This window comes from Xenopus tropicalis, chromosome 8, assembly GCF_000004195.4.
Source record: "Xenopus tropicalis strain Nigerian chromosome 8, UCB_Xtro_10.0, whole genome shotgun sequence".
In the NCBI taxonomy this organism is placed as follows: domain Eukaryota; kingdom Metazoa; phylum Chordata; class Amphibia; order Anura; family Pipidae; genus Xenopus; species Xenopus tropicalis.
The window spans coordinates 100,222,652-100,250,064 of NC_030684.2; the positions used below are offsets into that span (position 1 = coordinate 100,222,652).

Below are 27,413 nucleotides of genomic sequence, written 5' to 3' on the forward strand. Positions count from 1 at the left end.
TTTTGTCTAAAGCAATTGTCCATTGCAGGCAGCTGTAAAGGCTTATCAGATTATTGTTGATCAGCAAAACAAAAACATAAATAAATATGGATTAAATGTATAGCATCCGAGACCTGGAAACTGAATTGGCAGGGAAGCTGGGTGTAAGAGGCCGCTATGGTGAAACATGCCTGACCTGTATAACACTGCCTATATGAGACTATAGTATTTCAGGCAGCTGCAAATTCTAAATCTCAGTGCATCATGCCTGCAGCTAGAATTATTTTTAGAATTCACCAGACACGGGTCCCTCATGTAGAAAGCTGAGTTTGCATATCTCAACAATTTACCCGATATCGCTACTTAAATGAAAAAACACCTCTCTTTGAAACCTGTAACTACCTCCCTAGGCAGTGAAGTATGGAGGGCATTGTTTCTGTGCCGACAGAACATTATTGTTCTGCTTGTTTGAATTTTTTGCTTGAATTGACATAAGAAAGCTTCTAGAGAAAACAAAACACAAATTTAGGAGCCGATAGGTAGAGAGCAGAGACACTGAGAATGAGAGACACTTAAAATGAAATAAAGGAGAATAAAAGCCTTATACTTAATATTGTTATAAAATGCTTTAATAAATAGTGTTTTTAACATTTTAAGAACATGTCAAACAAAATGCACTAAACAGAATTATCTGCAAAGCAATATTGCCATTTCTGTATAAAATTATTAGTTTCAAGCATTCATGTTCATTGGCCAAAACAGGTAACTTTTCTTCATCGGTAGCCCAATAGCAAAGGATGCGGTGTTTCATTGCTTTACAATAAAAAAAACAAACAAAAAAGCTCGGCCTTTGATGCTATTACAAAGAATATGAAAGAACAAGGAAATATGCTCCAAACCTTGATTTTTGAATAACCAATTTTTTAATGAGGTAATTCATTTTGTAACTTGTAACTTTCTTTTAGTTGGGGGGGAGAGAGGGGAAGCCAAAAACGAAAAAATAAAACCAAATACAGAAGAAAAAAGGAAAATATTGTTCCCTTCATTAGGTTTGTAGTGTACAGGAAATAAAACACATTGGGTAATAACACAAATAATGAGCAGGTCTAACAGATGCCTCCCCCATCTTGCTTGCCCTGATGCACACTGTGAATGGAACTGCCTGTATACTTGGACAAACTGAATAATAAACAACTATTTACACGCAAACTTTTGGTGTCACAATGGAAATACAAGACTCCTAACATTGATTATATTAATGTCCCTTATTAACTCTGGACATCAAAACAAAAAACCATGGGGGTGGGAACATTATATATGAAAAGCCAGTCACTAAACTTCCCTTCCGCAACATAAATTAAAAAGGAATGGCATGTCCAGAACAAAAAAAAACTTTTGATAAATCAAATATACAGAGCAATTTATTTACTATATACATATTTACAATTTTTTTCATCCACAAATAGAAAATAAACAGTGTCTCTAAGAGGATTCCCCCTATTGCTCTGCTTATGACTTTAAGCAGAAAGGGTGGTCTTTGACAGTTGCTATAAAAAGTTTAATCTCAAGGCACTTGTCACATACATCAATACTGCAAGCCTAACAAAAAAATAATTAAAACAAAAAATGATAATAAAAAGGCCACTTTTTGAAGTCAGCATTGAAAGGTCTGAGACATTTTTGTCTCCGGTTAAGTCATTCCCATTAAAATAATCGTAAGGCAAATAAGTAAAAAAAAAAAAAAAAAAAAAAAAATGCAACAAGTGTATGCGGGCTGGGAATAGACAAATGAACCCTCGTCTGGCCACACCCTGCATTGCAATACTTAGCTCATAACCTGGGCAGAGGGGCAGAAAAAGGGTTTCGTCAGGGGACGGGGCAGATAGCTCTTCGCTCATTTGCCTCAACCAGGAGGCTTTAAACAAAATACCTGCATTAAATTATAAGGTTATAAAAAAAGGAAATACATTCTGTAAACAAATGTACAATTGAGCAACGAACTGAACATGATGATATTGTGGAAATCCAGCTGAACTTTTTTTGTTTCCTCAAAATTCCTTCCTTAAGAGGAGCTTTCAAAGCAAACTTTCCAAAAATAGCAACTATCAAAGAGTTTCGCCCCATCTTTTGCCTTTTAGCCACAAATAATTTATAGAAAGACAACAGGAACAAATAGAAAAAAATACATTTCTTACATATTAAAGAAATTAACAGACTCCAGAATTTAGTCCTAAACCTCCCTGCCACTGGTTAGCAGTGCTAAACAACACAGGCCCCTCCTATGACAGAAGGAACTTATGTAATGGAGATGAAATTTGCCTCTCTCTCAGGTTCCCATTCCTAGCCAAGGCACAATGTCCCTTATACACATAAGGCTTTAGTTCCTTCAGCGGGATGTATTCACATTTTTAACACATCTGTTATCCATTTTATAGTCACTTGTCCGATGTGGTTTCTTAACAGGGCTGCTCTCTGAGCAGTCAACATCCCCTTTGCTTGTTAAAGTCTTTGGGCATGTCTGAGAGAGACATTTGTCCACTTCTGTCACCTCCTCTCCAACCTCCTCCTCCTTTTCTTCCTCTTCAGTGTCATAAGTTCTTTTCTGATGAGAAAGGAAATTTTTGCATTCATAATGAATGTCTTTTTGATTGTAAGGAGCCCCTATAGGGTTCCATATGGGATTCAAAAGCTCCCGTTGGTTATTTGCACTTTCTTCTTGACATCTTCTCTCTCGCTCTTTTCTCCTTTTCCGCATCCACCACACACAGATTATTATGCATGTTATCCACACAATACTAAAGACCGTACAGAGTACCGGAATAAGGTAATCTATAATAAAAAAAAAAAAAATATATAAATAGGTGGGGAGGGTCAGAGGAAAACAGCAGAAGTACCAACAGATGCGCAACAGGTAACTGTTCTTAGGGGAGATTCTATTCCGTACCTGAATGAGAACTGCCAACAACCATAGTTTCCACTTTGACTTCAGTGACAGCCAGCATTACTGTACTATTTTGCCTTTTTGTAATTGCATTGACAATGGTATTTGCAGCATTTTGAATCAGACTGTTGTCCTTGTCATCTGTCTGTGAGATAAAGGACTGTAAAAAAAAAAAAGTTAAATACTTTGATTATTCTTTGCTTGGCTCAATTCAGTTTATGATCACAGTTGCATGGTATTTCTCAGTACAAGTTATAATAAGTTATGTCTGTTTGATTTTATAAACAGTGCTAATTTAGTAGACTACAGTACATCCGTTGGCTGGAGGATGATCTCCTCAATAGCGTCTTGTAAGAAAATTAAAACAATAAATCATTACTAGAGGGATATGGGAGGCAATAAAAGGAAACTGTGTCCAAACACCTATGTCATGACTCATAAAAGCCACTTTTTGTTTGTTGAATGGAAAAAATATATGCATGCATATGCTCCGTGCACTTTTTCTCCTAGCTTCCATGAAAGTTTTATGGACTTTGCTCAAAGGGCCTTTTAAATTAATAAAAAAAAAAAAAAAAAAAAAAAAAAAAAGCTTTGTACAAATGATGCAAACCAAAGTTAGGTTAGTCTGTAATAAAAAATTATGTGCAAGATATTTTTAGGCAGGACATTTTACTTTATTATTTAGTAGCAGTTACTTACTATTGCAACTTCTATTGCTTTTTCCATTGAAGACGATACATCACACAAAACAACGAGCTGCCTCTCTTTTGATACCGTCCTGAGAGAGGGTAAATATCTGATCTCTGAACAGACGTTTTCAACTGTAGTTCCCTTTCAAAAAAAAAAAAAAAAATTAAATGCCATCAGTGCGATTTCTTTTTCTCAGTTTATTTTGCAAAAACACCACAAAACGAAATAAGCATTACAAATGGCTTCATAGAACAGTGGTCTGCTTTTGTGCCTACAAATCTTACTATAGATATGGGATCCCTTACCTGGAACCCCATTATCCAGAAAGTTACAAATTATAGAGATAGCCCATCTTCCATAGCCTTGTAATAAGCAAAAAATTTTAATTTTTTAAATTGATTTCTTTCTCAGTAATAATAAAACAGATCCCAAGACATAATTAATCTGTATTGGAGGCAAAACAATCCTATTGGGTTTATTTAATATTTTTTTTTAGCAAACTTAAGGTATGGAGTTTCAAATTATCCGGAAAACACCCTAGACCCCAAACATTTTGGATAACAGGTCCCATATCTGTATACAATAATGAAAGGTGTATATATTATGTATGCACTGGAGTTGAACTTTATGGACTCCAATCTTTTTATAACTTAATCTAACTAGGAAGGAAAGTCCAAACTTGGCCAAGCAGCCTGTAATTTCTTAAAATGAAAACTAACAGTCAGAGCTTGTACACCTGGGTAAGTGTCCAGTGGTGATCAGTGAGCTCAAAAGGAAACTATGGTAAAGCAACACAACGAAAAAAAATCAAGATTGGCCATGGCAGATTTTACCTTTAACAGTAAAAGCAAATGATATGCAGCATATCACCATATAGTTTCAGCACCTATAGTAGAGGGCATTCTCGGTGCTTGCAAGCACCATCTGCAACACTGGTATAAGCGACCCACCATTTATAGTTTAAGAGGTTCTACAAGTGGGTCGATTATGTTACACTGCAGCAGGATGCTTTATTTTGTTGCAAAACAAACCCGCTGAACATAAAAGTTATTGCACACAGACTTAAAGAAAAAGAAATCTTACCTGTGGAACTTTGTCACTGTTGAATATTAGAGTTATCCGTGCACAATTACTGTCCAAGTAGTCAGAGTCGGGCAGGCACTTGACTGCTGCTGGTAATGGAGCACTGCATTCTCCCCATTCCCTGCATGGTGGCTGGAAACATTTGAATGGTGTCACTCTAGCTTCACAATCCTGGCCACGAGGGCACCGACTCTTGTCCTTAGAATGTTCCAGCAAACAAGGCTTTGGACCACACCATGTCTAAAGACAAATGTGAGAAATATGGTCTACAGTTCATTACATTATGAAGCTCCTCATTACTTTAAAATGAAATACTCTCTAACATTGACATACCTTTGTACATTCAACACCCCCATCCAAGCAATAGCAGCTATTGCACTCTTCCACCCATTTCCCTCCATGGGGATACTGCATTCCTTTAAGCCAACAAGATCTTCCAAGTCCAATGACTTTATTAGAACAGATAAAAGAAAGAAAAGGGGTTTAGATGGCTTGCAGACTCCCCCCAAAAAATAAAAAGGACGAAAAGAATGCACATTCATAGTCTCTCAAGTACTTCGCTGTAGGGAACATAGTAATTACCTTCTTGGCAACGGAGGCCAGCTCTTCCAGATGGGCAGGTGCACCTGTAACCGTTTATTTCATCTATACAAGTGGCGCCATATGCACAAGGGGAGGACTGGCATTCATCGATGTCTACAAAAGAGAATCAACACAATAATAATGAATGGAATAGAAGCATTCAAAAGCATTTCCATTTAATATGTGCCTAATTGGCAGTGGATGGAGCTGCTCAGTTTACAGTTCAAGCGTGTGTAAGGTACAGGAAAAAAATGAGCACTGAAACTTGGAAAAGCTGTTAACTATTACAGCAACCTTACTTATATGTGGTCAAAAGAATAAATTCAGGTTTATTTTTTGGCTCAGTATAAGAAGCAATACAACCCCCCTATAATGACCTTTATAATTTACTTTGCTTTTATGTTTTGCAAATGAAAGGGAGCCATATACATATGCTCTACCTGGGGAAATGATTTTTGTAGTTCTGAATTCCAGTAGAGGCTTTGACAGCAATAAAATACCAAAGAAGTGAAAATAGCAGTACCACCTTTTTAACTGTGGGTGTGATTGCTGCAGGGTGTAAGGCAGCCATGCTAAGGCTAGCCCATGTCACATTACTAGTGAGATCTTGGCACACACAGATTAGATGCTACGCATTCTATGAGATCATTATGGCCTTATGTGGTAGAGAAATAGTTTAAGAAGATTTAAGAAGATTCATCATACAAGAGTAATTTAGCTAGTGCCTGTCCTTAAATCTCCTGAATGAAACATGGCTGTAACATTAGTCTATGCACCGCAACAAGCCCAAAAGGTAAGCTTAACCTATAAAGGCTTGCTTTCCAGGGAAACACTTTCATACAAAACTATTTTCAGTAACAGCTATTACATGTTCAGCTGGCTAACACTTAAATGCAATTCCTCTAAAAATGAGAACTTACTGATTCTGCAGTCAGGTCCTGCAAATCCAGGGGCACATTCACATCGAAACCAATTCACTCCATCAACACAAATGCCCCCGTTGTAGCTGCAAAACACATTAGAAAGATCCATTTGAGATTATTGTTAGAGGACTAAAGCAAAATGTAAGAAACAAAAAAGTTGTTAGGCCATGCATACTGCCTAAGTAGGTTTCTGCAGATTAATTTAAAAGCATGGGTACTCGGCTTTTTGGTATAAAAGGTGAACATATACTACATGGTCAAAAGTATCTGGACAGGTGTCTGTCGAACATCTCAATCTAAAACCAAGGGTAATGATGTTGCTTATTTCTGTGTGTTCACTGCCTTGCACTGAGCCCTGACATCAAGCTAAGTGAAGTTCTTCCAATGCAATTTTAGAAAACTTATTGGATATAGACTTCACTTGGTGCCCTTTGAGCATTATCATGCTAAAACAGAAAAACTACACCAAAAGGGCAGAATTGTCATATGAAACAATGAACTACTTTTGCTTTCATTTCACTTAAAGTTTACTGGGACAGCTCTATTAGGGCAAACATTTTACAAATTGATTCGAAACTAAAGGTGGCATCCTATGATGATGCAATGTTAAAAGTCACTGAAAGCTACACTACGACCTATATTACTGCCCATGTTTGTTTGCGTGCTTAATTATAGAGTGGAGTTATGGGTGTGGCTTAAGTTGCTAACTTATCTGAATACTTTTGGTCATATACTACATTTCATGTAGTAGGTTTAATAAATGTAAATTCAGCTTCTCTGGACATTTAGGAACTTGCACTTACCATGGATAAGGATTGCAGTCATTGGTATCTGTTTAAGGAAACAACATTTGTTAATATACCTTCATTTATTGTTTTTAATACACAAATCTGTGAAGTATTCTCCCTGTGTGCAAGATTACCAGCTGTAATTATGTATATAAACATTCTAAGGCAGTTACTGTGAATTTGGGGTAATCTGTGGTACCCCCTACTGGTGTAATGGAAAGTGACCCAAAGAGGGAAGAAATTATCACACTGGCCCCATAAAGCTAATTTTCCCAAAATATCAAACTTTTATGAATGAGGTTTGCGTTTATAAAGGGATGTTTCATTTTATGCACAGTAAATTTAAAAAAAAGTTACTTTATCTCAAGGGGAATTGGGGAAAAAAAAAAAAATCAGTAGACAGCACAAGCTGACAGGCCCTAGGCCCAAGTACAAAACCTATATGCAACATTATTCATTAGAACCAAGCTTTTTATGCCCTCTGGTTACATCCCATCCCAAATGAGTCAAATGTGTTGACAACTAAATGAAAGGATAGAACATGCAGAATAGACACACCCAATAACCTAAAGGTACTAAAAAATAGCTTACTCTCTGTGCAGGTCCGTCCCTCCCAGCCTTCTTTACACATACAAGAAAAGGAATCTCCATTGCCCACACAGGTCCCTCCATTCTCACAGGGGTTTGGAAGACAGCTGCTGTTCTTTGCTGTTTATGAAAGAAATAGTACTTCTAGGTTTAACCGCATTTTTTTATGCTACAAATAAACTGTACATTCTGTAATCCAGCTGAACCGTAGACAATATTTATCCATAAAGAAGAATCTGTATCAGTGAGGTGTGTGGTGACACAATTTCTGGCACGAGTCAGAATGCCCACGCCAGTAAGGAACATTCATGATGAGAATACCTGGCAGGGCATAACAATTGCCTAAATGAGCTTCCTGTCTGTGCGCTTCTGCTGGGCCTTGCTGTGTTGCCCTCAGAGTTTTATATGAAAGTAAATCATGCAGAAAAACCAAACAATGATCCATAAACTATTGTCATGTCTCCTTGCTAGCTGCACCAGGGTGACTTTATAATGTTTTATTGCACAGCAAAGAATGGAAATGTTGCTATAGAAAGTTTCAACTCACTCTTAATCTCCTAAAACTTCATAATTAAATATCTACAATTAACATGAAATTCATTTGTGGCATTTACTGAATAATGGCTCTCTAATCTGTTATCTTCAACCCAGAAGGAGCCAGTGCATGCTTGTATGTCCCCAACGACCTTCTGTTAATAGAAACTAAAGTCTAGTCACATGACAAATACTATTTGGTACAGGGTTTAAATGGTGTTCCAGTGCTTTACAGTTCGTAGAAAATATGCTCACCAAGGTTACAAGTGCTTCCTTCCCAGCCTGAGCAGCAAAGGCAATGAAATGAATCTCCTGTATCATAACAAGTTCCCCCATTGCTGCACGTGTTGGCATCACATTGATATTCACCTGTTGAGTAGAATACTACATCAAAATATGCAACTGTATGCCACTCTTGGAAGGAGGGACTGCTTGCTAGGGTCACCATCCCCACCACTCAAGTGTCTTACTGACAATTAAGTACACGGATTGCAATTGTATAAGAAACCTGTCCATAAGGTACAACATCTACTTACGGGAATGACATGTTTTGCCTTTCCAGCCATTTTTACATTCGCAAGCAAAGTCATTCACCAGATCAATGCATCTGCCGTCATTCTGACATGGATTGGGGCTGCAGTCATTATAATCTATAAATGGAATGAGCAAACTTTTAGAATACAAATACACAAGAAGCTTTCACAGATTGGCATTTAACATTACAGTGCAAATATTTTGGGCAGTACAGTAATCCACAAAGGAAACTTGTTCCAACCTACTTATGTCACAGAATTCTCCTCCCCAGCCATTTGGGCAAAAGCACTTGAAAGAATCAATCTCATCCGTGCAAGTTCCTCCATTCTTACAAGGGGTCCCAAGACAGTCATTTATATCTAGAGGAGAGAACAGCAGCATATGAGAGAGCCACAAAACACTTCATATTGCTACTATTTATATAGAAATATTAATTTACTACTTACTTTCATGGCAGTAAGCACCCGTAAATCCTCGGTCACAGGAACAGGTGAAATTTCCTCCTGGTTGACTAATGCACCGTCCATGAGGCCCGCAAACATTAGAGGAGATGTAACGGATACCTTCCTGGGTGGCATTAGTAGAAATCGCTATTGTACAGCTGTCTATGACTAAAAATAAAAGGCACATTAGTGACACAGAGACACTCACCATCAGCTGCATAAAAGAGTTGACGGACAAAACTAACTTCAAGCTGAAATAGCATCCGACGACTAACATTTGCATAACTGTATAACAGTCCTTTATAGCAAACCTTTTCCTCTTACCAATGAAGCCCACAGTATGGTATTTCATACTTTATAATCTTTGTCACTTACTTTTGCAAGAGCTGTTTTTACAGTGGTCTTTGAGGTGGGTACAATTCTTTCCATCATAGTCATCTGAACAGGCACAGTAATAATCTCCATCTAGATTATAGCACCGAGCTTTGTTCTGGCAAGGGTTGGGCTCACACAGATCAACGGTGAGCTTCAAAAGATAAAAAAAAAGCACAGGTATAATGAATGCAGCAAATAGAAGTACCAAAACAGAAAGGAATTACATTTGAATATTACGTGAAAAGTAATCACCCATCCAAAAACAAACAGTACAGGTATAGGATCTCTTATCTGGTAACCCAATATCTAGAAAACCCTCCAAAAGCTTATATGAAAAGAGAAATGCCTAACTTGTCTAAACCTCGCCCGAGAGCCAGGTTGTTATGTCCTAGGCCCTATGTCAGTGTTCCATTTAAAACAATGCAATAACCGAGTTGCTGAGAACAGATCCTAAACACCCACAACTGTCACCAGATACTTGGAATAATTGGCAGAGTAAAGCAGAAGCAGGAGAGTGAGTGTGTCTATGAAAGATGCAGTTCCTTCACATGTATTAGAAGAGCGTGCTGCGGTCTCAGGTTGAAAACCCATCTGTGAGAGCTATTAGGACAAAAATGCCCAACTTAAACAAATCTTAAAACATGTAAACCTTGATGCAGTTATGTCCTTTTAAGGAAGCCCTTCATCTTAATAGATGGGCTTCAACTTGTCTCAGCTGGATTTATTTAAGCCAGATACAACAATGTCATAACCCGAAAATGCTTCATTGCTGCACTTTTTCCCTTAAATGCTTGAGCTGCCTCTTATCTCCTATACTTACAGTTATGTATATCTGGTGCAGCTGTAACGCACCAACAGAACAGCAATAACTTATGTTGCTTCTATGGCCATACAGTCTGTAAATATGATCTATCAGAGAAAATATTTTACAGTTTCTCTTTTTAAATTATCAAATTTAAGCTAATCAAGCCATAACAGTACGGGGCAAGCTTATTAAACATTTACATTGCAATATTAATGGTAATATGTGAACAGATGTGTAGTAATACATTTTCTTGCCCACTGTAAGTATAAGCATAGCCAAAGTTACAATAAGGCCAATATATACATCCGACCCCAGGCCATGGAATGGCGAGTCACCCTCTAATATTCTTATTAACATACACTAAGCATGGTTATATTTTAAGGGCATTCAGTGTTAAAGATAGGACTTCATTTAGCCTTGCACTACAACTGCAATTGATAAAATCAAATTAGGTCATTACATATTGTTGCCAAGTTTATCTTTCTTCTACACACTTAAGCTTTGATTTTACTTCAGACTTTTGTATGGTTTGCTTTAAAATTTAGTGTGCTACAGAAGGGCCTATTCTTAGCAACTTCTCAACTGATGTTTTTAAATGTATATTTGCCTTTCTCTTCTGCCTTTCCAGCTCTCACTGACACAGGCAGACCATAAACTATTGCTCTGTGAGGCTACAATGTTATTATTTCTTCTTTCTATTTAGGCCCCATAATATTAGTATTCCAGTCTCTTATGCAAGCCACTACTTGGTTAAACTGGACCATAGCAACCACATAGCTGGTAAAATTCCAAACAGGAGAGCTTCTGAACAAAAAGCAAAAAAATTCAAAAATCAAATGGTTTCTCAAAATGATCACTGTCTGCATAATACTAAAGGTGAAGACACATGGAGCTATTACTAGTAGCTACTTGTCATGGCTACTAAAATAGACAATGCTGATCATTTATTCATAACTGTGTCGATGTTTGTTTTAGCAGAGGCAATTCTTAGTATGGTCTATGGCGGGGTGTTTTCTGGAGTTTAGTAACCATGAAAAAGTAGCTGCTACTAGTTGCTCAGTGTGTCTTCCCCCTAAAAGTTGTGTTAAAAGGTGAACTACCTCTTTAATCTCTCTGGCTAAACTGCTTCATTTGAACTGTCACAGAGATTTCTTACTGTAAAGGGTTACTTTTTTGCAAACAAGATGTTATGGGAGTGCTGCACGCATACTTCTTTCCCTTGCTCCCTATGTTTGCTACCGATCATCTGGACTCTCTTCAAAGAATTTCCAGATCTGGGAAGAATAATGAGCAGTGCTGTACTGCATGGCAACCCGGTGATGTAAAGCAGCGCAGCAACATGCATGGCTGGCTAGTCCCCTTAGCATTCAGGGAAAAAGCTCCGGCAGTCCATCTGCTTTTATAAACCGGCTAACTAGAAACTGGTAATGACCCATATCTCCAATATCGCACATAAAATAAAAGCAGAACAAGTAAACAAGAGATAAAACTTGTAGTGATAAATACTAGCCAGTGGATAGGGACACCAACAGATTGACTATTCACAATGATATCCTTTACAACCACCTCAATAACTTTTTATTTGCAAACGGCCCACAAAAGTGATGGGCATGAATTATTTTACAATGGCATCCAGATGTTTGGAAGACTATAAAGCACCCTGCAGGACACCTGCTGAACTTGAAAACAAAAGCTAATTTCTGACACAAGTAAATTATAAATGCACATTCTTTCAATAAAAGACAGGACTGACGCCAGACTGGAGATTGCTAGATTTTGAACTTAAAAAAAGAAAAAAAAAAGTTATTATATTCTCTAGTTATCTATGCAGGTCTGCTGATTTACTGGCTTGTGAAAGAGAAAAAAAAAAAGCTTGCCCTCCCCTACTCTACACACATTTCCCTATTGGCTTGGCTGCCTAACAAAATGCAGAGACTTATTTTGGAGGACTGGAGTACGTCAAATGATGCAACAAGGAGACTGCTTCATAGAAACCTACGGTAAGGGACAAACACATTGTACTGGAAATTGCTGCACAGAATGTACTGAATCCAAGTGACAACCAAAAAGGCCAGACTTTTTAACCAAGTTTTCAATCAAGCACTATTATTTCTCTTATGCATTAATCTAAAGATAATATTAAAGGGGCAAGTGTACATTTTCATCTTGTTTTATTTTCTCAAGCTTTTACAAAGAAATTACTGGCTCAGGTTGCACTTGCAGCTAAACAGGCATGTAGGGTATAGTGGTCCTTTAAAAAAAAAAAAAAAAAAAAAAAAAGATAAAAAGAAAGCCAAAATACAAGATACAGCAAAAGTAATTTTACATGTTAGTGGACATCTCTATATGAACTGTATGTGATATTAAGCACAACGTGGAGTGGCTTTATGGTCTGTGATCCTATGTGTTTTTATGGATTGTGTGCATATTTTTCTTCTTCCATTGTTACACACTCCAATATAACACTATATTCAGACCCCAAAGGATAATACTGCAGCTTAAACACAATTGCTAGACTAGATATCACAGCACACACCTACTGTAGATTTCATATTGCTTAAAAACAAAGAGGGGCCAAGCCTCTACACAACCCATCTGGCCACCTCACCACCTCACCCCCTCACCCCCTTCTTACATGTGCGTGCAACCCCCCACCACCGCTGTGCTGAGGCAGATGCCTCTTCTGCCTGCCCCTAGTTTTGGCCCTGCACAAAAAAATATAGAATACTAGGGATGCACCACCAACTGCAAAATAAAATACAGGTATGGGTATACCCCTTATCCAGAAACCAATTACCCAGAAAGCTCCAAACAGGAAGACAATCTCCCATAAAACCAATTATAAGCAAGTAACTCTAGTTTTTAAAAATGATTTCCTCTGTAATAAAAAAAACAAAAAAAACCAGTACCTTGTACTTTATCCAAACTAAGCTTCATAAATCCATATAAAGTGGCAAAACTATCCCTATTGGGTGTTTATATGCTGCTTAAATGATCTTTAGCAGATTTAAGGTATGATGATCCAAATGATGGAAAGATCCCTTATCCCCAGGTCCCAAACATTCTGGATAAATCGATCTTACACAAATGCAATAAATACAATAAACCATTCCTAGTTTTTACCAGATAGGCATCTGGACCAGGAAGGGTGATCAAGATCAAAGGTTGGTAAGGATTATGGTAATCTGGGAAAGCTATATCACCCTTATTTATAATGTATGTGGCTGTCTGAGTGAGCCAATGTTTGGCCTATATATAAAAATACTGGCAATCATTTTCTTTCCTCTTCTTAATAGATGGCTTATTGATTTCAGGAAAGTGAAGTTCTGCTTATTCATCATACACATGGATATTTGTGCTGTATTAGAGCATTACACTGTGCTAAGCTATTTGGTTTTTAACTCAGTAATAAAAAAAACTGAGAAAACCAGAATGTTCTTCAGAAGTCTCCTATCAGCAGCATTCGTTTGCTTCCGGCTGAAGCAATAATTTCCCGTAAAAGAACAAGTTTAATAGCTCGTAACAAGGATATAGATGAAGTGGCTGAAACTTCCTGCAATTCTTATGGATTTTCATCAGGTTCCTTGATCTTTCAAAACAAAAATAGGCTGAGCACAAGCAATAGTGAAGGGATGCAATCGTGTTTTACATTATGTGGATATATATGAGAGTGCACAATTCAACCACCAGACTATATAGATCAAGGGGAGGTTAAAAATGATTTTTTTTTTCAGCGGGCTAACTTAATATTATGAGACTGTCACCTCTGGCTTATTGCTTGTGCTGACCCTGAAGGTGGCAAATAATGTAAACACTATAAAACATAAATAAAAACTGGAAAATATACCATTAACTTTAAAAATTAAAGTGGGACTCCACCTATCTTTTTTTTATAATAAAAATTAAATTTTTGCCAACTTTCCAATATACGTCTATGAAGATTTTCATTCATCCAATTTCCAATATACATTAAACATTTTCAAGTGGCTCAAAGTTATTTGTGAAAGCAACTGTGGCTAAAAGCAATTTCTTTTGTCCCTTTCTGCAATACTGGTTTTTGCTCTTGAAATAATGTAGCACAGACCAGCACTAATGCAGCCAAATACTCCGATTCCCTTCTGTTACACCACAGCGGAGAGGACATCTGGATAGCTTGTGATTTTGTTGATGGCCACATTGCCAGACAACTGAATATACTGCATTTGGACACTGTACTTAATCCAAAACACAAGATATCTCCTTGCAACTTAATACATCAAAACATTTATAAACTGCTTAACTATATGTCCCACTGGGTGCCTGGAATTTTAGATCACTTACAGCGAAGGGGACAAAGCCTGAATATCCCTCATATAAGATACAATTTCATCTGAAAATCCTCAGTCTCCCCAAACACAAAGATTTTGCAAGCTACTGAAACTAACAATACTAGTCCCAGTAGGTTACAGCACACAGACAGAAAGCAGAGCATTGATACATATAAAAGTAGTCAGTAATAAACGGTGGGGCCAAAAGCCCACATTTCAACCCTGAGATAACAATAAGGCCTTTCCCTGCTTTCCCAGAGGCAATGGCTTAGCAGGAAAAAGCAGAGGAAAATGCACATCCATTATCAGCACTGCCAAGACATCCTGCACTTCCCTAACGATTGCTAAGATAGGTTATTTCCCACTATTTCAATGGCTTCTTGACTCACTTAACAGAGACTGCATTCATGTTGCAAGTCTGAACACTTGCACTTGGCCATGAACGTCTCGCTGTTATTTTAACTTTAAACTGGCAGAACATTCATGCAATCCTTTCTGGAAAGCTACTGCTTATTCAGAAATAAAGGCATTACAGACGATCCACCATTGGTTTGTTAACAAAGAGAGAGTGTTATGCTTTGCTTTTCACAGCGTCACAAGAGATATGAAGATTCACATATATGCTAGAGTTTACAGATTAAAGCAAACAATATTTGCTTTTTTTTTTTTTAAGCATGTTGATGAAATGACTTAACAAGTAGGGTACAGGGTTAACAACAAGACACTGGCAAGACAGAACAGGATCCATCCATACAAAAGCAACTGGCACTGCAGAGTTTCCACCAAGCTGTGTTGGGAAAAGAGGCTAGAACAGCTTTCATAAGACTTTATGGTTAAGTGTTGACATTTTATTTTTGTATGTATTTTCCCTTGCTTTACAATTGGAGTTAAGGGGCAGTGCTTCCAATTCTAGGAAAATAGCATGTGTAACTTTTAATTAACAGCAAATGTACATGCAAAACAAGCTAAGTGGAAGAAATGAATGCTGTACCTTTAAATGTTTAAAGGCAGTTGGATACTAATGTACAAATTTGCTTATTCCCACAAGGCATCAGGTAACAGCTACATCAATATGTAATGCTCTAGCCTTGGACTGCTATCACTTAAACCCAAGATAAAATTTCCCAACCACGGATCAAAGAGAGTACAGCGTAAACCCTCTTAAAAACAGTCCTCACCTCACACAGGGTTCCAGAATATCCTGGGGCACAGTGACAGCGGAAAGTGTTGACATGATCTTCACAGGTTCCTCCATTCTGACAAGGCTTGCTTGCACACTTATTCAGCTCTATCTCACAATTCTTGCCAACAAAACCACGAGGGCAAATACAGCGGTATCCATTTACCTTATCCTAAAGGAGAAAAGATTACATTTCTAAAGCTGGGTGTGCTTAATAAGTGGACCATATAGAAGGAAGGCAGTGGCCACCTAGATTATTTAATCTGCATTGTATAACACATTTTTACCTTCCCCCTTATTTAAAAGAAAACAGTAAAACCCCAAGGTAACATCCTCTGATTTTAAGCTTTCCTACATTTTACACTGTTTGTGGTCCCACCAGTTTATAATGAATTTTATAATTGGCAGGCAAGACTTATGGGGTTATATCAAAGAATGCAATGCCAAATCACTTATATTAACCAATATGTAGGTAGCATTTACTGGTAACCTTTAGAAGCAAACGTTTTCAGTTGCTATGGGTTATAGCATCTAGGCACACTTTGTGCCTTATGTTACATATGGAGGGGGGTTAAGATTTTAGTGCTGAGCACAACATTATGGAGTAGCAACACTTACTAGAGAATTATCAACAAACCAGGCTTTATATCTGTTGCCCCTCAAGTATTTTATTCTCTGACTAGAGAATACTCTTGTTTTTTTTTTATACTTCCCTTTTTCTATAGTAGGATACCATCCCCTTTACTTCATGCTACAATGGTCTGCAATGCACAATCCATGCTTCCACCCATTCTTTGTTTTACCCGCCTGTTTTAGGATGTTAACTTACATTAACAACCAAGGGACATTTTAAATTTTGATATGCTAAAATCTGATGCATAAGGACTAGGTTAGTCAATGCTACACAGGGTTCAGAATGTTTAACACTGCATAGATTATATTTTAGTCACTTAAATGCTAAAGTAATGATGGAATTACAACAATGTGTAGATACAAATGTTTTTAAATAATGCCAGCCTATTACAGAAGAAGCAATAAATAAATGTAAAAAGCCTACCTTACATATGCCTCCATTTTGACACTGTCCATGGCAGTCGTCACTTTTTTCTACAAATTAAATAGACTAATTGAGCATGGAAAACAGAAGTGGCATACATACATAATCTAAAGAGAGTTTAAAACAGATAATCTATACATATATTCTAATCTAGCGCATTACATTCCTTCTGAAAGAGCATTTAGTCAAACATTTTATTGGTTAATTGTCTCAAGTCCTAAAAAAAAAAAAAATCAAACAATAAGCAAAGATTTATTTAATAATAATAATAATAATAATTCCTGTGGGATCCCAAAACCTTGTACTTTAAGGGTGCCAGGACAGAGACTGATAGCCCTGTTTTAGATATGAAGGTATAGGACCTGTTATCCAGATTGCTTGGGACCTGGGTTTTACAGATAATGGGTCTTTCTAAACTCAATTAGATGATTTTGCCTCCAAAAAGGACAAATTATATCTTAGTTGGGATCAAGTATAAGATACTGCTTTATTATTACACAGAAAAAGAAAATCATTTTTTAAATATAAATGATTGATTATAATAGTCTTTGGGTAATTGCCTTTCTGCAATTTGGAGCTTTCTGGATAATGGATCCTATACTTTCATACTCACACCTGGGTTCTAGATCTGAGGCAGATCTGTGTGCTTTTATTGTAGCACCTGCAAGTGACTAGTGAAAGTCAATAAGTGATATTTTGCTGTAGTGAAGCTGGAATCTATCGTGCATGTTTGAAAATTATATTGAAAATAGGAACACATCTTTAAGAGTATGGCCAGCTGTAGGCTAGAACAGGTATCTCTAGGGAGTTATAGCTCATGTTATTATAAGAAGGCTGCACATCTGAAATCCGTTGTTTTATAAGCTAAAAAATCTGTGGCACAAATCTAGGTCCCAGGTTTATAGGTTTCTTTCTTTTGAGTGGTAGGAGACTATTTGAAATGGACCATTATATACTAACTGATGTGACAATTTAATCCTGTCCATCCAGGAAGGCAGTGACAGAAATATCGACCAATCAGATTTCTGCAAGCATAAGCATTAAGACAGGGTTTCCCCTCACATTCATTAGCATCTGTGAAACAAGACAAAAAACAAACAAAAACAGGAAATAAAACACATGCCAAAAGATGCCCAAACACCAAGCAGAAAACATTTAAAACTTCCAGTGGTAACCCAAAGATGGTCAACCCGTTGGAGACTGCCTGCAACCAAACTATAGCTATCACCTTGGTAAAGATGACAAGCTGTAGTTCAGTAGCAGTCAGTCCAAGGTTTAAACACCCTTGTGTGTAACATACAGAATAAATTATACCACAACCCATGCAGATAATTTTGTGATTATAGAATTATTTGACTCTTACAATAACATGCAGTTTTTAGCTGGAGTTTAAAATAAAAACACTTTGCCCAAACAGCAGATAATTCTAAAACTGGTTAGCTCACAGCCCACACATACTGAGGAAAACTTCGACCACCACCAGTGCATAGCCATCACCATTGCAAATTAAATGTGCAAGATTAGTAAAATAAACATGTAAACAGAAACTGCATTCAGGATGTGGTGAAGCAAACCAAACACATCTGCTCTACTTGCATGACCGTCAGCCCTACTACATGCATTTGCATCGCTCCCTGGCACATATAACAGAGTTGTGGTCTAACTGTCTGCAAATATTTAACTTTTCTTCTTTGTTTTAGCTTTGTCATTGTACTGAGAATATAATGCAAGGCTTTAGCTATGGGGACAAGAAAAACAACACGTACCAAGTTGGCAGGTGGTCCCTGCCCACTGAGGAGGGCAGATGCATTCAAACCCATTGATAAGGTCTTTGCATTCACCCCCGCTTGCACAAGGGTTGGATGCACATTCATCAATATCTGAAAAGAAATCAAGTGGAAAGGAGGGTGTCAAGAATTTATCATTTTAGTCACACTTATAATTCATTTTTGGACACATTTTCTGGAGTATGAAATAGGAATAGCCAGTAAAAATCACAATCATTTTAACCTACAAAGCTTGTTATATGTGAATTAAACATTGCAAAAAACAAAACAAAACCTTGCTAATCTAATTTTATTTTTATAAAAAACAAGGTCTCTCAATACGAGACACTGAATACGAGAACACAAGGATACTAGAAATGGTAGTTTAGCAACATCTACAGAGCCATAGACTGAAGATTCTGTTCTAAATGACCATATAAGATATGAAAATCTTATATGGAACATTATCAACAAGAGAACATTTTGTGACATCTATGTCTTGAATAAAAGCAAAACATACCAACTGCACAAGTTGTTCCAGTCCACCCTGGGGGGCAGTGACACTCAAACCCAGAAGAAACCTCATGGCAGACTCCATCGTTGGCGCAAGGGTTGGAAGCGCAAGCATGTTCAGCTTAAGCACCAAAGGAAAATGTATTAATAGGTGGAAGAAATAATGATGCAGTGAGACGATTATGTAGGCCATTTACAAACATTAATGGAAAAGTTTAAGCAATTAAATACAAAAAGATGACCATTCATCTAACAATGTTTGTATAGTGAACAGTGTATGTAACTAATACAAATACTGATCTAAATACATGGAGGTAGAGGCATGTGCCCTGGAATGGAAGCTTTATCAAGGAACAACTTCAAAACACCACAATTCCTATAAGCAAGGTGACTGACAATGACTGGCATAATGCTGGTAAACAGAATTCTCACTGATGAATCTCCTTGCATGTGGAATTACATTATCGGTTATCTAAGTTAGAGGAAGAGGAAGTACAGCGGCCAGGTTTAGAGGGTTTACAACCCCTTTATGAATACTAAAACAGAAGAATGAGTGACAGTCGCTATGCATTTAAGATAAAACATTCTCATACCTATTTCACAGTTCTGTCCAGAATAGCCATCAGGGCAAGCACAGTAGTATTTATCAGGTTCGGTGTTCATGCAAGTCCCTCCATTTAAACATGGATGGTGTGTCCCACAGTAGTTCAGATCTAAGAATAAAAATTCAGGACATGTGTAAAAGCCTCCAAAGTTATCTTTCAACTGTCAGCCGACAGACAACAGACAGCCATCACCTTCCTGCTTTTAAACTTGCTCTAGTTACTCCAAGCTGACCTCAAGTTATCATCACTAGCTGCCCTGTCACCCTACTCTTTTTATGAGTGTTCACAAAAAAGACACAACAAATGATAAAGGGGGGGTGAAGAAAGGCTGACAAATGCTTCACATTTTCCTCACACGTGCAGAAAGGTTAAAGAAACAGTTCTCTTAAAGCTTCTTTGCTGGAGAATGCCAATATCAGAATAGATTCCCTAGGATTGGCAGTTTACTGTATGGAGGTCTACAGTGGGAACTTAGCCCCTGTTCTAAGCCACCAGCTTGGGAAGCAGTAGACTAAGGGCCAGCCTAAAGGTCAACGTTTATGTGCTTGGACTGAACACATATGCCGTGTATAAGGCTAAAAGCACTTCAAAGCTGCCGGCACCAAAGACAAACTTGAAAATATGTGTAGTACAAAATACACCAATATGCAAATAAGTACTTTAATTTTCTTCCAAAAATAAGCAAAAAATAACCATCCACACCATAAATCAAATATTTCAAATTTACAGTTGGTTAAGGATTACAAATAACTGGCAAGAAATATGTCAAACCATAGATACTTTGGACACCCGCATTATTTAGGCAGACAAGACCATACCACATCAGAAAATGGACTATTCAAAATTCAGATTAGTACTACTACTGCAGAAATCTAGTTTGGCAATAGCATAACAACACAATATAGCAGCAGTAAAACTAACACATTTGGAAGCCAGCTTTCTTCTGTTGTATAGAATTTATTTTAAAAATTCAGCCCTCTTGACTTTCTACAGTGTTCATTTGTGGAAGAAAATATAAGAATTTAAAATTTTTTCATATTAATAAGGTCAAGTCAATATTTTTAGTGAAATTTGCCCTAGATATTCTTGAAAATACAGATAAATTAGCCAATACATAACAGATCTATGAAGGCACTGCTGCTTTATTCTAGGTAGGCCCAAACTGAACTATGGAGCTCAACAGGAAGCCTAAAATTATATATCTGAAAACCACTGACTTTGTATGTTAGCAATAAAAAGCACAACACAAGCTCTAAATCTATTCACCTTCGTATTTTGGGTTAAAAATGAAACCCCAGAAAGGCATTATTATAGTCATTAGCCAATAATGGACTCCGTAATGGAGCACTAATTATAGTCATTAACCAGTTTGGTTTTATGCAACATTAAAAACAAACAAACAAAAAACCCTTCAGTTTGCTTTATATAAAAAGGAACTCAGGTATACCTTTGTTGCACAGCAGGCCACCCCAGTTGGTCTCACATTTGCAGTCCCACGGCTCTTGGCAGCTGCCATGCACACAGCCAGGATAAGGGACACATTCACTGCAGTACAGCCCTTGCCAACCATAATGACACCTTTGAAAGAGGACACAAAATGACAACAAACCATTAATCTACATGACTATAAAAGGGACAGGATCTTTCTGTAAGGTGGAGCCATTCCTTAAGGTCCAATTTCTTAACCATGGGTTCTCAAATAGTGTTGAACTATAACTCTTAACATGTTAAACAGAACCTTGGGGTTATGTAATAAAAGGCACTAAGTTTGCCCACAACAGTAACCCATGCAAAATCAGGCATTTACTGGTCACCCACTTAACATCCTAGTGGTTGCTATGGGTTACTGCTCCTGGGCAAACTAAGTGCCTTTTATTACAGTTATCAGCATGGAGCTTACTTAAAAATCAGTGCACGAGGTACAGTTATTGCAGAGAACAGGCAATTGGTCAGACACATTTGGAAATAACATTCTTATACATAGATCTTTCTGTATAACCGGTTACCAATAAGAAGTGGTTTAAATTTTAGTTACAGATTAAGGTTGACAGTAGAAGATAAAAACAAACAAACAAAAAAAAAACCCTTCTGGTTATAGAGTAGATATATTGAGTTAAAAACATGGGTTTATTAACTCCTGATAACATTTCTTCTTTATATTGCAAAACCCTTAACTCTAAGAGCCCATGTAAGGCAACTGGTGCACATTATGTTTCAGAGCACCGCTGGGCAAGGAACTAGTGAGAGGTTAGCCAATTTGTTGTTCTACAGCATGAAAGCGTTATTTCAAGGTCTCTGGGTGAGTGAAGATGCAGCTGTCTTGTCAATTTTCTCAACGTTATTTTTAGGAACCTTTTCCATACAATGGGTTTATTCATAGAAATCATTTAAAAAGAAGTATTTTACTGCATTGCAGCAGTGTGGATATACGGTACCATGGCACAATATTAAGTTCTCTCAAACGCTACTCTAACATTTTATTAAGTAGTATATTTTAAAGCACCCAAAACGCATTGTTTTATGAAAAAAACAAATGAAAAATATGTATAGCATGTATTATGGAAAATGCTTGGAACTTGGAGTTTCTGGATATGGAGGTTTTTCCGTAATATGGATTACAATATTAAAAAATATAAACATTAAATGAGAAGTGTTAATCAATGGATATGCCAACAATCTAGGCAACCTCACACCGTGGACTGGTGCACCTCATTGCCAAAAAACCCACCAGCCCAGGGTATTATTCTAGTGAGCGCTATGCAGACATCTTGTGCCAGGAATCCTTCGTGCCTGCTTGGCCGGGGCTGTGCACATGTGCAGCAGCGTAAAATCACAACTTACAGGGTAAAAAAAATAATATATATATCTGTATAAATCTGTATTCATGTAACCAGCGTTTTAGTAAAATAAGTAAGAACTGAGCGCTTAGAATTTGGATTTAGCTAAAACCCAAACAGGATCCTGGATTCAATACATCCCTGTATTGAAAATATATATAACACATATACAGGGAGAAATATTCTGGCTAAAAACTTGTTTTTCCAGAGGAAAAGGGTCTGTAAATCAAAGGGTCACTACAAGTTAAAGCCAGCTCTACTATTATCTAGAAAGAGTAAATGGAAACTTCCTGTATAGGAGGAAGTCTGGTTGCATCTAGCTTTTACAGGTGATGGGCTAGCTTTAAATTTTACTTCCTTACTAGAACACACATTTAGACTATATTATACACAAATGGGATTTCGAGGGCTACCCACTTGATGTCAAATAGACTGTGCTAAACTACAATACATGAAGGTAAAGTCAAATTAGTTTTTCCCGGGTTGTTCCATGCAAAGTAACCACATAAAAAAAGATGAGAGAGCAATCTTAAATGAAAGCCAACCTATTTTTACTGTAACACCAGCGTCTTTGTTCATCATATTAAAAGCATTTAAAGCAGATCTATCTATACTGTGCACATACTTCCAGGTCAAGGCAAAAAGGTCATGTCATGGCCAAAAGGCTACTACCCACCGTGTCCCTGAGAGGTTATTTTTAAACAAGCTGACCCATGGATCATTTTAAGCTTTGTACATCAGAGACAAACATGTTCTGCTCTCCCCAGCTACATGCTGGGTAAGTACAAATAGGTAATATCTTCCCTAACGTACAACCACCAAAAAGCAAATGAAATTTGTATACAGAGAGCACATTTTAAGGTAAAACTTCCGCCTCTAACAAACTGGACAATACAGTCAAAGCACGATGGAAATATAAACAAATAGCACTTGCGTAGCCTAGATAACCTTATCAGGCTCCGAACTTCTACGCCTGAACCAAAGCTATTGTTATGCGTAGGATACATTGACCTTGCAAGGGAAAGGAAGAGGCTCAGAGAGACTGCATTTCATGGAGGCACCTAAAACAATTCTTTAAATTGTATCCAGAAGCAGCTGGCATCGCTAATGCGGAGGTGGGGGTTTCAATAAAAGAAAAATGCAGATTTCAAGTATGCACCACTTTTGCATCAGTGCATGCATATTGCATGGTCTCTCCATATGTGCTACTGTGCATCTAAACATTTATGCTACATTTGAATTTAAGTTAAGCGAGCAAAATCAATAGTTATTTATAAATGAATATCCAACATGAGTGTGTGGACAAAGGCATATATTTTTCTACACTCTCACATATATGTATTTAGTTTCCCGCATCACAGTTTTAGGCATCAGAGTACACACATACCCTTTAACAAAACCAAAGATAATTCTAAAATTTAGACTAAAATGTAAATTTTCTATAGATTGTAATGCTGCAATTTCCAACCCCACACTTGATGGAGCTTAACAAAGCAGACATTACAGGGGTCACCCCTTTGCAAATCACAAACATTTGCACTTCCAAATGTTATGGCAGTAGTGGGTTTGCAAAGGTACAATCATTAGGAGCAAAACATTCTATAAACACACAAGTGCCCAACATCCTGTTATTTCATGTCTGGGACATAAATTGCTTTCCTGGTTACTAGGTTAACTTCACAACAGAATCAAAGCCAGAACAAAGTTTTCATAAAAAGAAAACAAAAATATATGTGCATGTATTAAGAGTCAAAGGGGGTTTTTGCAACTTTGAATGAAAGATTTAAAAAAACAGACAGGAAAAGCCAAGATAAAGGACAAGAGGGTGGCCAAGGCCAAGGATGGTATCAGATTTCTGTCAATCTATAGAAGAACTTGGCTGGGCCTGGAACAGTATGGAGAACAGAAAAGCTGCCACCAAAGAGGACAACATTTTACATAAATGATTGATTGGGTATCCGTCTCTGCACAAGTTACCCACAGACTACCAAAAGCACCAAAAGAGCAAGCAATAATTTGATTAGGGAAGAATGCCAATACTTACTTGCATTCGCCAGGTACTGTGCATCCACCATGAAGCAAGTCACACCCCTGCTTGCATATAGCTGTAAAACACAAAATTGTTGCAGTGATGTATTGCAAACACAAGTTAACCCATTTCACACAATTTAATAGGATGCCAAGCTAAAGTACATACACATGCAATTAAAACACATTAGTAAAAGACCTTTGAAGACTACATTATATATACCTTGTTTACACTCTGCTCCCATCCAACCTTCCATGCAGGCTTTTTTTCCATTACTGTCACATGTGTAATGACCAACAAAGTCATTTCTTGGTCTGCAGAACTTGTTGCACATAGAACCATAGTAATTCTCATCACATTTGACCCTTATCTTTACATCAAATTGGGCAACGTGTCCAGTTAACGGCAACAGGGTCCACTGGTCCTCAGGGCTTGTCACTCCGGCATAAGTAACTCGATCTATCAGGAGATCTTCGTCTAGAATAAAATATACAGAAATATTTTTCATTTATTTTAGTTGCAAAGTTATTATTTTAAAAAGAAATAGCAGGCTTCCTTTAGTGATTAGATGCAAATTTCAACAAGAACCTGTTGAAGCCATATAGTTATTACTCTACTTATTCTGATGAGCCCCAACTATTAGAGGCTTGATAGCTCAGGGGATGATGAAAGTTCTATCATAGCAACAGTTATAGAGTTGCAGAGATAGTTGCTATAGGTTATAGATATAATAATGGCTTGTTTCTTAAGAGTTCTCCTTCCACAATGAATAAAAGTATAATACTACTTTTACCATCAACTAAGCCCAGTTTGTAGCAAATAATAGGTATATATAAACTGCTAATATTAAAGTATTAAAAGTATAAAAGACAAAATTATGTTACCTGGGAGAATAAGGGAGAGAGAAAGAAATTAAAAACTAGAAGCATGGACTACTATAGAGTAGTTTATCTTTTTAAGGTCACGTAAAAGACAAACCACACCTAGACGCTGACAGCAACAAATCACTACTGAAGGCACCAAAACTATTTCAAGTTCGCAATCCATGTAAAAAGGCAACAGGACATTTCCTAGTCAACAATATGAACAGGATGCAGACTGCAGAGTCCATTCCTGCATTCTCAGACTATTTCATTTGGGGAAGAGGGAGGGAAAAAAAAAAAAAAAAAAAATCAACTTTTAAAAACTGGAGTTTTTTTTGCATGAAAAAGGATTTCAAACAATGTAAAACTGGACTGTTTTGTGCAGAACAATTATTCCTGTTGATTTTGCTATGCTGCAAATACAACTGCTGGTTTGATTACACAAATAAAGTTTTAACAAATGTTTAAAATAATGAATGTTTTTCAGCGCCCCTCCAACCAATACTTTAATTCCCACAATGGCTTGCAAGTTTCAGCAATTTCCTCATGTAACCTAAAATGCTCTCTCTCCAAAAAGAACCACTCCTTTAAAACAGAGGAAGTTATTTGTTGGATCAGGCCGATAAATGTATTTGTTTGCTGTGAATATATATTACGCACACACACACACACATTTAATTTATACATACACTGACACTTTATTTCTTTGGATGAGCGTTCCCTTTAATAATGGAAGTCCTGCAATAATACTTAAAAGGGAAAATATACTTCGCTTTTTGACATGAACTCATTCAGTTGGGTTATGTAGAAAAGATGCATAAACACTATATGAACTTACAAAGAAGTATATATACACTTATTTTTACACACACACACACACACACACACCACACACACACACACACCACACACACACACATACTGGATTCCACAGATTGAAAGGAAACCATCCCTTAGGCTTATAGTGTAATGCACTGTGATGTGATGGATTCTGGGACTTGAAGTCCGCCCGCTTTCCAAAGTGGGTGGCGCACACATTTTCTGGTAGAGGGACTTCAAATCCCAGAATCCATTACTTCACAATGGAACAAGGTGAGGGAAGGCCTGCACAACACTGAGCTTAAGGGCAGGGGAAACTCATGCCTGCGAACAGAGAGAAGTTATCATGGTTTTCTTTTAAATAGCAGAATCAAGTATGTCCGTGTAAAAAGAAAAAAAAAAAAATCTTCAGATAGTGTTTATGCAGTTTAGTTTACTTTTTAACATAATGCAAAATTTGGCTCAAGGTGAACAGCAGGATATGTTTAATGACTTTTAAATTCGAGTCAGGTCATTTGGAATGAGCTAATGTACTGGAAACTGCTCAGCTGAGTTAACACCTAGAATGAATGAAATATTGGCGAGTTTATAAGATATTAAGTTGTTTCTAATAAGAATGGAACTAAGGAATCCCATCCATGCCTATGCTACACAGTAGTTCTAATGCATCAAATTAGAAAGTAGACAAAATAGTATTAAACCTTAGGAGCCAGCCAGATCGCATTAAGTGCCAACCAGTAGCATGAGTGTCAGACTGGTAGAGGATGCATTTCTAAAATAACGTGACTGGCGTTTCTGCAAGTAATAAATATGTACCTATTCAGCAAGGCCTGACAGCGCCAGACACACACACACACACACACACTAATATTATATTATATGATAAAGCATAAATGAAAATGGCTAAAAGGATGTGCAATCCCCAATAAATTAAAATATTATAATACAAAATTTGTAACAGTTATCCTGTACCGTGTACTAGTACAAATTGTAACGCTGCTTCACAAGCACGAAACACAGCTTATATAAAGAAACTGCAATGTAGTTAGGGGGGCAGCCATTCAAGTTGAATTTGGGCTATAGAGCACATGTTTACACAGCAGATACCAAATCTATATCAAATACAATGGTTTTTAACTTTTTGGGCTAATGGCAAAATCCATGAGCAGACA

At 37.2% G+C, this 27,413-nt stretch overlaps 1 protein-coding gene across 2 annotated transcripts in view; it reads right to left on the bottom strand.

The window, feature by feature from the left end:
• Positions 1-586: 586 nt before the first annotated feature.
• Positions 587-27,413, bottom strand: part of jag2 (jagged 2) — a 53,069-nt gene continuing 26,242 nt past the window's right edge. Inside the window, exons 4-26 of one of the 2 annotated variants that reach the window (XM_012969442.3) lie at positions 24,782-25,036; positions 24,575-24,635; positions 21,141-21,271; positions 19,682-19,801; positions 19,096-19,209; positions 18,576-18,689; positions 17,770-17,883; positions 16,810-16,859; positions 15,751-15,924; positions 9,461-9,611; positions 9,089-9,253; positions 8,888-9,001; positions 8,645-8,758; positions 8,364-8,477; positions 7,578-7,694; positions 7,002-7,029; positions 6,196-6,281; positions 5,276-5,389; positions 5,027-5,142; positions 4,694-4,933; positions 3,620-3,751; positions 2,924-3,080; positions 587-2,808 (exon numbers count right to left, since the gene is read on the bottom strand). In XM_012969442.3, the coding sequence (XP_012824896.2) occupies positions 2,366-2,808; positions 2,924-3,080; positions 3,620-3,751; positions 4,694-4,933; positions 5,027-5,142; positions 5,276-5,389; positions 6,196-6,281; positions 7,002-7,029; positions 7,578-7,694; positions 8,364-8,477; positions 8,645-8,758; positions 8,888-9,001; positions 9,089-9,253; positions 9,461-9,611; positions 15,751-15,924; positions 16,810-16,859; positions 17,770-17,883; positions 18,576-18,689; positions 19,096-19,209; positions 19,682-19,801; positions 21,141-21,271; positions 24,575-24,635; positions 24,782-25,036 (3,224 nt within the window). In that variant the 3' untranslated portion in view covers positions 587-2,365. The remainder of the gene's footprint in view (positions 2,809-2,923; positions 3,081-3,619; positions 3,752-4,693; positions 4,934-5,026; positions 5,143-5,275; positions 5,390-6,195; positions 6,282-7,001; positions 7,030-7,577; positions 7,695-8,363; positions 8,478-8,644; positions 8,759-8,887; positions 9,002-9,088; positions 9,254-9,460; positions 9,612-15,750; positions 15,925-16,809; positions 16,860-17,769; positions 17,884-18,575; positions 18,690-19,095; positions 19,210-19,681; positions 19,802-21,140; positions 21,272-24,574; positions 24,636-24,781; positions 25,037-27,413) is intronic. The other variant, XM_031890984.1, reaches the window with a different exon arrangement.